At 55.3% G+C, this 12,731-nt stretch overlaps 1 protein-coding gene across 3 annotated transcripts; it reads right to left on the bottom strand.

Moving 5' to 3' along the window:
* Positions 1-722: 722 nt before the first annotated feature.
* LOC306645815 (epididymal-specific lipocalin-9-like) lies at positions 723-4,409 on the bottom strand. Of its 3 annotated transcripts, none has more exons than XM_079113946.1 (7): positions 4,240-4,409; positions 3,414-3,550; positions 2,931-3,004; positions 2,191-2,302; positions 1,876-1,973; positions 1,707-1,732; positions 723-828 (listed from the first exon to the last, which is right to left on the bottom strand). In XM_079113946.1, exons 1-6 carry the CDS (start codon positions 4,405-4,407, stop codon positions 1,707-1,709), a joined length of 615 nt encoding a protein of 204 aa, XP_078970072.1. In that variant the 5' UTR covers positions 4,408-4,409; the 3' UTR covers positions 723-828. The 3 variants fall into 3 exon arrangements, with proteins under 3 accessions (XP_078970072.1, XP_078970071.1, XP_078970073.1); XM_079113945.1 differs by having other exon boundaries at positions 1,876-1,977; positions 2,195-2,302; XM_079113947.1 differs by having other exon boundaries at positions 790-906; positions 1,876-1,977; positions 2,195-2,302.
* Between the last annotated feature and the right edge of the window lie 8,322 nt (positions 4,410-12,731).

Below are 12,731 nucleotides of genomic sequence, written 5' to 3'. Positions count from 1 at the left end.
CTGACCCGCAGGTTGGTCCTTGTGCTTTCAGTCAGGCAGTGCTCGGGCCCCCTGGGGCAGGGACAGGCCCCTAAGAGCGGCCTCAGCTTGGGGCTGGGCTTGCAGGTTAGGTGGGCCGCCCACTCCTGGCCACAGACACAGTTGACTCAGGCCTTGGGAGTCAGGTGGGGACACTCAGGGCCCACCTCCCACGGCAGCCCTGGGAGGCCTCCACTCCCACCTGCCTGTGGGCTGAGCGGGCCCTGGTCGAGACCCTGGGTGAGTGACCCACAGTACTCCGCATCCTGACCACCCCACCCAGGCCCAGGGAGGGCCTCCTGCTCTGGCTCTGGGAGGAGCTGGTGGATCCAGATCTCTGGTGGGTGGAGCATCCTGCCCCCGCTCCCTCCTCTATCTACAGCGACACTCCACCTTGAGCCTCCCTGCTCAGGAGGACCAACATGGGCAGGGGCTGGGGGACTCCTCTGAGTCTGAATGGGACCCTCAGGGTCTGGGGGACCCGGCACACCCTGTGACCCCTCCACTAGCAGCCACTACCCTTGGTATAGGATTTCTGTCTCTGGGAACCCTGCCTGTGCCCCCAGAGGTTGGGAGGCTGCCTGTGGCTTATCCAGGGATGGAGACGCTCCACACTCTCCACCACACCACCCCCTCTTCAGGGGAGGCCACTCCTCTGAGCAGAAATGAGCCTGCTGGCCGCTGGGCACAAGAAGCCCCTGGAGCAGATGCAGAACTGGTTTATTGCAGAGGGAAGGGCGTGGGGGTCAGGAGGCATCCAGAAGCGGGGACCACAAGAAATGCTGGCTCCAGGTTGCGCATGACAGGGACCTGGGGATCCAGATGCTCCGCTGCTTATCTCCAGTCCAGCAGGATGCCTCCCCCACTGTCCAAGTGCTAGGGGAGCACCTGGTTCCAGATCAGGAATTCTGTGTCTCTCCCCTTCCCCACGGCCCTGCAGCCTCACCCCCCAGTCCCTGCACACCCCATGGCTGAGCAGGAAGCCAAGCTCCTGGACCCCTGGAGCCTCATTGGCCTCTGCTCTGAGCCCCCTACACCACCAGGCCCCAGGCTTCCGGGAGGACTGGGGCAGGACCAGGGCACCTTCTGTTCCTGGCCTTGGGTGGCAATTCCCAGGTATCCCACTACCTTCTTGAGCCACTGAGGCAGGCTCAACCCTGCTGCCTGGGAGACTGCCTAACAAGCCAGAAAGCAGGGGTGTGAGGAGGCAGCCTACCCTGGGTGCAGGGAGGACCCAGGAGGGGCCCTGGGGGGAGTGAGGGCTGTGGGAGCTCAGCAGAGCTGTAAGAGGGTATGAGGCTGCAGGGAGCAGCCAAGCAGTGTGAGCCAGGGAGTGACCAGCAGCGTGGGTGTGCACATGGTGCAGGGGTGTGTGTACAGGGCGGGCAGGAAGTGAGTGACTGCAGATGAGGCAGAGGGAGGCTGAGGCCAGGAGCCAACCTCCCTTCTCCTGGGAGCTGCGGCCCCTCCTGAGATCTGAGCTGGGATTCTGGAAGAGCTGCCCAGCCCCCAGGCAAAGCAGGGGCCTGCCTGGGTCCACCCAATGCTCTGACTGGGGCTGGGCCCTGGGACTCGGCATCTTAGCAAGCACAGCCCCGTGGGCTGGGGGCTGCACTTGGCAGGGTGGTCCCTGGAGAAAGCCACTGGCCCAAAGCAGCAAAGACAGAGACAGGCAGGTGTCTACTCACCTAGGACCCCAGGGAGGTGCATCTTACTGCAGACCAAAGAGGAAGCAGAGATTACTGAGCCCCAGATGAGCCCGCCCTAGCCCACGCGGACCCCACTCTGCACCTCTTCCCCCCCAGGGAGGATTTCTAAGGTGGGGTGTGAGAAGCGGGACCAGCAGGCGCAGCTCACCGTGTGCAGACAGGTCGACGATGTGGTCCTGCCCGATACCTCTCCTGAGTGTGTGCTTCCTGTACGCCTCCTCTCCCTCCTTGTCCACCAGGAAGGTCCTGCCTGCAGCCCCAGAGTTGAACAGCCAGTCACAGGGGACTGCAGCCCCTTGGAGGAGCCCGCTGGGGGCCAGCGAGGAGGGCCCTGGGGCAGCCCCTGGGGAGGCTCTAGTCCCTGAGCCCCATGGCCCACCCCGCTGGCCCTCCAACTGGGGCCCCAGCTCCCTCTGCCTCATCCTGAGACTGTGCTGCTTCTGCTCTCCAGGTGGGTGGGGACCTACCATGGAGCTCCACCACAATCAGAACCCCCGCCTCGTTGTGGTTCTCCAGGTCCATGATGAGGAAGTCACGGCCCGTGGCCACAAAGGTGAGGAAGTTTTTACCTTCATCTGTGACAGAAATCAGGAATGGCCACAATGCCTGCTGGGCCTTTGCCCCCTCCCCACCAGTACCTGTGCCTCCTCCAAGGGCTCAGCCCTGCCTATCACTCAGCATTAACTGGCTGGCCACAGCCTAGGACCCTGCCACATCCAGACCAGCAGCTCCACCAAGCTCTTTCTCTCTGTGTCCCTGGCTCCGCCTCTCTCTGTCTCATTGTCTCAGTCTCTGTCCAGGGAGGGCAGTGCAGGGAGAAGGAAGGGCCAAGGAGGCCCCTCTTGACAAAGTGGTCTTTGCTCCTGCGGCTCTGGCTTAGCACCCTGTCAATGCAGCTCGGCCCGCTCCGCCCTCCTCTCCAGGTGCATCCTCTGTCCCTAGCACAAGTGTTCCTTTGTACTTTGGGAACTTGTTCACAGAGGAATCTTAGGCCACACCCTAGAGCCCGCTTCCCTCCACAGCTCCCGTGTCTCGGGCCCTCAGTCTGTGGGGAGCCCTGGATTCCAGGGAATGGTCTGGGGAATTCTGCTCTGGGATTTTGAGATTCAGAGGGTGTGGCTGCCAGATCTGTGGAGTCACCTCCCCCTTTACCCACTCCCCTCTTCTTCCGGAACCTTCCTGGCCTGTCGCCTTTGTACTCACACTCAAAGGTAAAGCGGCCAGGTGTGCTGGTCTTCTCCCCGATGTAGAATTCCTGCACACACACTCCGTCTTCCCTAAAAGAAAGCAACATCCCCCCTCTCTCTCCCTTCCTTCCTTCCTTCCTTCCTTCCTTCCTTGTGCTGGGGATGGAGCCCAGGGCCTGGCACACTGGGCAAGCTCTCCCACTGAGCCATATCCCAGTGTACACGGCAGCTCTTCTGAGACACACCCCCTGGCTCTGGGTCCCACCAGGGTGCCTGAGCATGAGCCAGCTGCTGGCCTGGGTCTGCCCAGATGGAGCTATGGATGCTGTGCACCCTCCAGGAGAGTGGCCCAGAGGACCACTCGGGGCCCTTTGGGGATGGAGGTGGGGGGCTGAGCTGTGAGCAGCTGGAAGCCCTAGAGAAAGGGGTTGGAATGTGGCCAGACGGAGCCAGGATGGAAGTTCAGAGGTCATGCCAAGGACAGTCCCAGCCCCCTCACTTGTGGAAGTAGGTGATGTTCAAGTTTCCGTCCTCCAGGAGTTTGATGTCAGACATGAAACACAGGTAGGAGCCTCCTTCCTCAATAACAGACCGGTTAGTGGCACCGAGTTTGATGGTGTGCCAGGGTCCCTCCACCTGCAGGCAGCAAGACCCTGTCCTCATCTTGGTGTCCCCGGGAGCCATCCTCCCTGGAGCAGGTGTGCAGCTGGGGGTGCAGGTGTGCCCTGGTGGGGTGTATGGTGCAGACCCCCCTTATCTCAGACCTCATGCTAGTGGGGGTGTTGAGCCAAGCCAGGGTGATGCTGAAGGGGTAGGAGTGGTCACCTGCTCCCCAGCCCCCTTGTCCTTTCCCACTCAGAGGCCTTGGGATCTGTGTGCAATGGGATGCTTGGTGGAGACGTCTGGCCTCAGGGTCCTGTCCCTCTTGTTCAGGCCATGGGCTTGGAGTCCTCCTGGGGCCTGGACAGGTGTTATGGTCTCCTGAGGCCTACATCCGGAGGGGACCCAGAGGAGTGAGGGGTCAGTGCCCAGAGCTCCTGGCCTCTGAAGGGGCATCACTGTCCTGGTGGGTTCTCAGTGCAGAGCCTGGCTCAGACCCCACTGGGCTGCGCCCTCCCAGCTGGGAGGGGCAGGAAACTCAGAGTCTTCCTGTGCAACATGGCTAATTGTGGACTGTGCTGTGCTGAGAGGGTCAGGGTGCACGGGGGGCTGTGGGTCATTGGAGTGCACAGGGCGTTGAGGGGATATTGGGGTGTAAGGGGCCCAGGAGAGGCCTCAGGGACATGGGGTACCCTCCATACCCTCCCTCCGGCCCCCAGAGGCACCTGTTCAGGATCGAAGCCAGGTTGCACGGGCACCGGGCTTTGGTCCTGTTGGGCCCAGGCCAGGCCCAGCCAGACGCCCAGCAGAAGCAGCTTCATCTCCACTGCGTGGCTCCTCTGTTCTGGACGCAGCACACTGGATGTGGTATGGACGGCCCCATTCTGCTGCATATATACTGCTCCAGAACCAGGGCAGCCCAAAGAAAACAACCCCCCTGCTGCCCGTCTTCTGTCCTGCACCATCCCCGGAACCAGGGTGTTAGGATATCAGCGTGTTTGGAGAGGGCTGCTGCCAGCCCTGGGGCCTCGAGCTGCTTCCTCTGAAAAGGTCACGTTGGGGGCTCTGGGCCAGGCCCCCGTGCCACTTGGCACCTGGACTGAGAGGCCTTTGTAGACAGCCTGGGCCCATCCAGGGCTCCGGTGGGTTCACAGGGCTAGGGACCCTGCAGCCTTAGCTGTACAGGACGTTGGTGGGGAAGGGGTGCCCCCTCTTCTGGAGAGGCCCTGCTGGCCCTGCGCTTTCAGGGAACCTAGGATCCACAAGTTGGAGGGCTGCAGAGCTTCTGTCTGTGGGGCCTTGGGCCCTCGGTTCCCGGCCCCAACCCTGAGTGGCTGCATTGCTTTACGGGTCTGTGTGTGGAGGTGGGCTCCTGGCAGGGCCGGCCCCGGGACATGGACATAGAGCAGCTGAGGCCGGCCTTGCCTTCTGCTTCGGGCTGGCTCGTCTGTGGCTGGCCCTGTTGCCAGCCTCATGCTGGTACCGACCTCCCAGTGCCAGGGACTCCAGGCTCCATGAGACCTGAGAGGGTCTAGGAGAGGCCAGAGGCCTGACCCAGTGGTGCTGAGCCACGGGAGAGGACACGCTTCAGGGGTCAGTCCACTGAGCCCTGCCCTCTGCGACCCTGAGAGCCCATGAAAGTCCCCGTGCAGCAGAGGCCATGTATCTGACTTGGTCCAGCCCAGTGTTGGTAGGAGGCCAAGCTGCTCAGCTGGTGAGACTAGGAGGATCATGCTGGCCGAGGGCTCAGAGTCATCAAAGGCATGGGCCGGCCGGCTGGTGGAGCCCCATGTCGCTGGAGGAGGGGCTGCAGGTCATGGGTCCTTCTCCCAGAGGGTAAAGGCCAGGGGAGGCGGGGGCAGCCAGGAGACCAGGAGGAATGGCTTGCTGTGCCATGAGGCCCCCGAGACTCCTGCTGGGCTCTCTGCTCGCCCTGGGGCTCCTGGCCTCGGGGGTGGGGAGGCCAGCTGCAGCAGCTGCTTGGGTCACAAGGTGTGTGTGTGTGTGTGTGTGTGAGCACGCCTGCGTGTGCCTGAGCCTGCGTGTGCACAGGTGTGAGAGCACGCGGGCGTGTGCCCCTGCACGGACACATCTCTGTTTGGGTGAGTGTGTACCATCGCTTCCGCAGCCGGGTTGTGCCAGGGCTGTGGGATAGGTTGCCAGGAGAGGAACAGGTGCCAGGGCCGGAACACAGGGGCTAGGATTGCAGCACAGTTCTTCCAGGGAAGGCCCAGCTGACAGGCGGCCAGCACCTCTGTCCCTCTCTGTCGGCCAAGCGGCTGCTCCTCTTCCTCCCAGCCTTCTGTCAAGTGGCGGCGGCTGGAAGAGTGGCAGGTGACCTCTCCACGGTGCCTTCCGTCCCAACCCAATCGCTACTGAGTGTCAGGCTGTAGAAGCAACGACACCAGAGGCATGAGCTTGCTTCACCAGCCTGTGCGACCAGCACCCAGGGACAGGGTCCTGGCTACGTGGGAGGAGACTCCACAGATGACACAGCTTGCCCTGGTCCCCAAGGCACATGGAGCTAAGCCTGGTCTGTCCAGATAGTAGGGACCTGGACTTCCTGGCCCCAGGCTGCTCTCGTGGTTCCTTTAACGTGGCAAGGTTTAAGAACATAAGGGGCACTCAGGGACAGGGCTTCACTGTACCCCTTAAGGACCCGCATCTCGTGGGCACTTGTTTGCCTCTGTGCACAAGGGGGATCCAAAGCCCCTTGAGAGTGTGGAAACGCCCGTGGGCCCCCGGAAGTCCAGGAACGTCCTCAGTAGCATTCAACCCAGTGTGAGCAAGGCTGGGGAGCTGCCACTGGGCACCCTGGGGACAGCATTGGCCCGAGGCTAGCAGAGGAAGCACGAGCTGGCAGAGTGAGGCCCCAAAAGGCCAGTCACATCAGCAAGGACCCAGCGTGGACCAACGTCACTCACCAGATCCCAGCAGGCAGGAGGGGCTTCTGAGTGGAAGGCTGGTGGGGTGACCTGGAGGAGAAGGGCAGGGCAGCTGTTCTAGGCAGCTTCGTCACTGCTGTGGCCAAAGGCCCGACAAGTTTATTTGGGGCTCACGGTTTCAGAGGTCTCAGTCCATAGACAGCTGGCTCCATTCCTCGGGGCTTGAGGTTAGGCTGAACATCATGGTGGAAGGGTGTGGTGGAGGAAGGCAGCTCAACATCACACCAGGAAGCAGAGAGAGACCAAGTTCAGCTCACCAAAGTCACGGCCTCAGGACCCCCCTCCAGCAACGCCCCACCTGCCTACAGTCCCAGCCAGTCACTCCCCACCAGGGCATCGATGCGCTGATTAGGTCGGCCCAAGCGTCTCACCTCTGAACATTCTTGCATTGTCTCCCACATGAGCTTCTGGGGGACACCTCACATCCAAACTGCAACAGCAGCCCAGGGCCGCCAAGGAAGCCCATGTGGAGCCCCCGCAACAGCTCTGTGGGCGCCAGCTTATCCTAGATCCTAAGTGAGCCTCCGCCACACGCCTGGGGACCCTGGTGCACCCTGGGTAGGAGACAGAGGCCTCAAGGGAGGAAGGCCAGTCCCCAGGCATCGGAGAAGAGCGGGTGAAGTGTGGTCAGCCCCAAGGCCAGGTCCAGGACGGGAGGGACAGAGACCTCCTCCAGGTGGCCCGGGTGCTCAGCAGCTCCTCTCTCCCTCCTTCCCTGGTCCTTAGCATACAAACCAGGGGAGTTGGGGTCAAGAGTTGCTCGGCCCACGTGATGGGCCCACTCGGACTCCACCCTGAGCTGCCCTGTCCCCCAGCCAACCTGGGAATGAGCGGGCTAGTCTGTCGGCCACCCGGAAAGGCTTGCTGGTTGTCATGTCACTATGCCATCTGTGCCCGAGGGCAAGGCCCCTTTCCTGGGTCCTGCCATCAAGGACACAAGGAGCCTAGCTCCGTGGGAATGTCTGCAGCTCAGGCCTGGCCCAGGTATCACTGGGAGTCCTCTGCCTTGGCCAGGGGTGGGCTCTGGCCTCAGGTGGAGTCCTCGTCGTCATGCCTTGGGCCCTTCCTCTGCCATGGTGACCAGGGAAGGCGTGACGGGCAGATGGGCAGGGGCTCTGGGGAGCTTCTCTCAGCTCCTCAACCTGCCTGAGCCGGGCTCCCTGTGCGTCATGGCAGACGATGGTCACTGTGCTTGCCTCACTGGGTGGCCTCGTGGACGAGCAGCACCGGGCTCTCATGTCCAAGCCTAACTGAAGCATCTGGTTCGGTAAACTAGAACTCAGGAGGAGAGCTGGTGGCCACATGTGCTGCAGGCCAGGGCTGTGAAGGATTCCTGTGCAGGTGGGCCCCAGGCCCGCAGCCACAGCTCCCCCTGGCCAAAACCTCAACAGTATTTCTGTGAAATTAGGGCCGATGTAGTGAGAGGCCTTGGGCTCCACCACATGGCCATCCTGGGGACATGAAGCGCTCTGTCTGTCTCCCAGAGAAGCCAGCACATACCCTGCTAGGGGCAAGCTTCTGCATTTGGTTCAGTTCTCTGGATCTAGAGCACTGGAAGCCCAGGGTTCTCCACCCGGGACTGTGAGCCCTGGAGGCCCTTCGCCCCTGTGGAGGCTGGAGAGCTAGTTAGAAGCCACACTGGTCCCTCTGATGAGCATTATCAAGAGAGCTAGAAGAAGCCCGCTACTCACCCAGGGTGACGAAATTGTGAACTTCCAGCTATTCTAACAGGCTTCTGGTGGCCTCTCATGGTGGCTTTGATTCGCATTCCCTAATGTTTGGTCATTCATATTTCTTACCAGGTGAAGTTCCTGTTCAAATATCTTGCTCGGGTTAAACAACAACAAAAATTTTATTTTGAGATAATTTGAAAACTCAGAGAAGAATTGCAAGCAGAACAGAACTCCTATGTACCCTCTATCCTGGTGGCCCCCAGATTAATGACCCACACCAGGAGAGGAGAACAGAGGCAGCAGTAATGGAATTACGCAGGACTCACTGGGAACAGGCTCTCTCCTCCCTGCATGGTCTGATAGAGGAGTCTACATCGCATTCAATCATCTCCTCCAATCTGTAACAGGATTGACCTTCCGGGACACTTAGGCTTTTATAAAATTTGAGTTTTACGCTAAAGAAGTCACAGACTCACATGCACGTGTAAGAAGCAGTAGAGAGCTATCCTGCCAACCTCCCCCAGCAGCATCATTACCCGGTCATGGATGGACACTCAGAGGGGAGCACTAACATGCAAGTGCCCCCTGCTGCCCTTCGGTGGCCACATCCGCTCCCTCTTGGCCCCTCCCTTGCTATTGGGGCTCCAATGCCCACATCTGTACTGTGGTCAAGAAGGCTCCTAGATAGGTCTTTGGAGATAGCTCAGAAGGTAGAGTGCTTGCCTCCCAAGCACAAGGCCCTGGGTTCAATCCCAGCACTGCAAAAAAAGAGAAGAAGAAGAATGCTTCTAGGTGGAATCACACAGTACCTCCGACCCTCGGGGAATGGTTCCCCCGCTCAGCACGATTCTCTAGAGAGCCAGGGCGCTTGTGCAGGTCTGAAGTTTCTCTCATTGCTGAGTAGCCTCTGATGGTGTGCACGCACCCTGTTCAACCGTCCCCTGCTGGAGGTCTCAGTGTGGCCTCCAGCGTTAGCTACAGGAACGGAGCTGCTGTCAGCACCTGTGCCCAGGTCTCCCATGAACTTAGGTCCGGATCTCCCTCTGGAAGAGGCGTCAGGAGGGCGACTGCTGGAGGGCGTGGCTGTGCCTGTGCGCTCCGGGAGCGCCTGCCGAGCTCCTTCCCCAGGGGCTGTGCCTTCCACACGCCCACCCCGCAGCGGGAGTGACTGAGTCTCGGGCCCTCTTCTTCGCCCGTGTCTTCCTGATGGACAGTGGTAACCTTTCCTTTCCCTGATGGCTGATAATGGTGAGCACTTTTTCCTGTGCTCATCTGCCGTCCACATAGTCTTTTGGGAAATGTCTCTTCCAACCCGTTGTCCGTTTCCTAACTGGGCTCTTCATTTTTCCTATCATTGAACTCCAACGCTCTATGTATTCTAGAGCTTTGGTCTTGTGTGTCGTCTGCCCGCCCGCATTTCACCTCAGTCTGTGTCTTTTCATCCTCTTAACAGAGTCTTTTGCAGAGCAAAATTTTTTTTTATTTTATTGAAATATGACTCATCAGTTTTTAATTTTATGGATTGTGCTCTTGGTGCTAAATAAAAGCTCTTTGCAAAACCCTAGATCCTGGTGATGTTTTCCTGTCTTTTTCTTAGAATTGTGTCATTTCACATTTTGCATTTAGTCTGTGATCCACTCTGCGCCAAAGTCTCCACAATGCGTGGGACTTAGATCCAAGTCCTTCCCTCTCCTCCCCTCCCTCCCTTCCTCTCTCCCTTTTGCTGTTTGCCTGTGGATGTGCAATTGCACAATTTGTTGAGAAGACCATCTTTCCTGAACTGAATTGCCTTTGTACCTTTGCCAAAAATTGGCTGGACGTGGTTCTGGTTTCTCTACGCCACTCCATGGATCTGCGTGCCTGTGTCTCTGCTAATCTCACCCAATCTGAATAACTAATTTTATAATCATATTTGAAATTTGATAGATTAACTCCTCCCATTTTGTTCTTGTTCAAAATCACTGTAGTTAGTCTAGTTTTTTTTTTGCTTTTCCACACGAGTCTTAGAATAATTTTATCCACGTCTCCAAAAATCTTGCTAGGAATTTGATAATAATTACATTGAACTTGTATGTCAATTTTGGGAGAATGGACATCTTTGCTAGATCTTCCTTGATTTCTTTTTTTTTAAATATTTTTTAGTTGTCAATGGACTTTCATTTATTTATATGCGGTGCTGAGGATTAAACTCAGGGCCTCACACATGATAGGTGAGGGCTCTGCCATTGAGCCACAACCCCAGCCCCCTTGATTTCTTTTGTCAGGTTTGTGTAGCTTGCAGCAGATAAAGCCTGTATAATCTAATTTACATCAAACTATTCCATTTTTTTTTTCTGAGTGAATGTAAGTGGTATTGTGTTTTATATTTCAGTGCACATCCATTGCTAGTGGTAGAAAAGCAATTGATTTTTGTATCTTTATCTTATATCCTGCCACCTTGGTGAGTTCATTTATTAGTTCTGGTAGTCTAAAAACCACATTCCCTTTCTGCATAGATAATCATGTCATCTGCAAATAGACACAGTTCTTTCTTCCTTTCAGATCCATATGCCTTTTATTTCCTTGCCCTGCCTTTGCCCTGCTAGAACTGCCTGCCCTATGATGAATGAGAGGGTATTCTTGATGTTCCTGCCCTTTGAAGTGGCTATAGACTGAATGTCTGAGTCTCCCTAAAACTAATATGTTGAATGTTATGTGATTTGGAGAATTTGGAGGTGGGGTCTTTGGGAGATATTAGGGTTTAGGTCCTACATGGGGCTATCATGATGGGACTAATGCTCTCACAAAAAGAGGCAGCGACGAGAGCTCTCTCCACCATGTCGAATGCGATAAAAGGAAGCCAGCTACAAGCCAGGAAGCAGGTCCTTCCAAGTGCTGAGTCCACTCCACTTCAGTCTCGGCCTTCCAGTCTTTGGAACTATGATGAATAAATGTTAAGACCCTACTCTGTGGTGTTTATTAGAGCAGCTTGAGCTAAAACAGGAAAGATACTCCGTTGTTCGCCTTGAAGTATGAAGTTTTTTGTAGTGGTGCTTTATTAAGTCAAAGAAGCTCCCATCTATTCCTATTTTTCTGGGTTATAAAAGGATGAATATTTAATTTTGTGACATGCTTTTATATAAGCATGGGACTCTTCTTTGTTGTTTGATGATATGTGGGTCACACTGGTTGGTTTTCATATGTCGAACCCGCTGCCCCAGAAGGTGATGTGAGCATCTGTTAGGTGGAACACTGAGTGATCAGTTTGAGACCCTCCAGATGCTATGCTTTCCCTCTGCTGTGGTGGTCAGCAGCCCTGTGGATAGTGTCTGACCTCCTGGACCCCTGAGGCACAAGGACGCACCTGCCAACTCACAAAGGGCATCTTGCATAAACAAGGAACCAACATTTGATGTTTAAATCCCTTAGACTTTAGGGACTTCATTAACACAGTGTAAGCTATCTTAGGTTGGATGGCACTCTTGGTGTGCATGTTTGCCTCAAGAATGAGATGCATGAGTGGCAAAGACTTTCTCCCACTCTGTAGGCTCTCTCTTCACATTGCTGATAGTTTCCTTTGCTGAGAGAAAGCTATTTAGTTTGAATCTATCCCAGTTATTGATTCTTGCTTTTATTTCTTGTGCTATGGGAGTCCTGTTAAGGAAGTGTGCTCCTAAGCCAACAAGGTGAAGATTTGGACCTACTTTTTCTTCTATAAGATGCAGGGTCTCTGGTCTGATTTCAAGGTCCTTGATCCATTGTGAGTTCAGTTTTGGGCAGGGTGAGAGATAGGGGTTTAGTGTCATTCTGTTGCATATGGATTTCAGTTTTCCCAGCACCATTTGTTGAAGAGGCTATCTTTTCTCCATGGCATATTTTTGGCACCTTTGTCTAGTATTAGAAAATCGTATTTATTTGGGTTTGTGTCTGTGTCCTCTATTCTGTACCATTGATCTACCTGTCTATTTTGGTGCCAATACCATGCTGTTTTTGTTACTATTGCTTTGTACTATAGTTGAAGTTCTGGTATTGCGATACCCCCTGTTTCATTCTTCCTGCTAAGGATTGCTTTAGCTCTTCTGGGTTTCTTATTCTTCCAGGTGAATTTCATGGTTGCTTGCTCTATTTCTGTAAGGAACGTCATTAGGATTTTAATTGGAATTGCATTAAATCTGTATAGCACTTTTGGTAGTATGGCCATTTTGACAATATTAATTCTGCCTATCCAAGAACATGGGAGATCTTTTCATCTTCTAAGGTCTTCCTTAATTTCTTTCTTCAATGTTTTGTAGTTTTCATTGTAGAGATCTTTTACCTCTTTGGTTAGATTGATGCCCAAGTATTTTATTTTATTTTATTTTATTTTTGAGGCTACTGCAAATGGAGTTGTTTTCCTCATTTCCCTTTCAGCTGTTTTGTCGCTTGCATATAAAAATGCTTTAGATTTATGCGTGTTGATTTTATAGCCTGCTATTTTGCTGAATTTATTGATGAGGTCTAGAAGTTTTCTGGAGGAGGTTTTTGGATCCTCTAAATAGAGAATCATGTCATCAGCAAATAATGACAGCTTAAGTTCCTCTTTTCCTATTTGTATCCCTTTAATTTCTTTAGTCTGCCTAA

The sequence above is a fragment of the Sciurus vulgaris genome (genome assembly GCF_902686455.1).
Source record: "Sciurus vulgaris genome assembly, chromosome: 15".
Lineage (NCBI taxonomy): Eukaryota > Metazoa > Chordata > Mammalia > Rodentia > Sciuridae > Sciurus > Sciurus vulgaris.
Note: the sequence above shows the minus strand (reverse complement) of the source record. Positions and strands in the feature narration are given on the sequence as shown.

Bases quoted from the DNA above. Each gene is read 5' to 3' on its own strand.
- LOC306645815 (XM_079113946.1), bottom strand. From the start codon at position 4,407: ATGCAGCAGAATGGGGCCGTCCATACCACATCCAGTGTGCTGCGTCCA. The intron at 3,551-4,239 runs GTGCCTCTGGGG...TGCTGCCTGCAG, and splicing joins CTGGCTTCGATCCTGAACAG to GTGGAGGGACCCTGGCACAC. The intron at 1,974-2,190 runs GTCCCCACCCAC...GGCTGCAGGCAG, and splicing joins GTGGTGGAGCTCCATGGTAG to GACCTTCCTGGTGGACAAGG.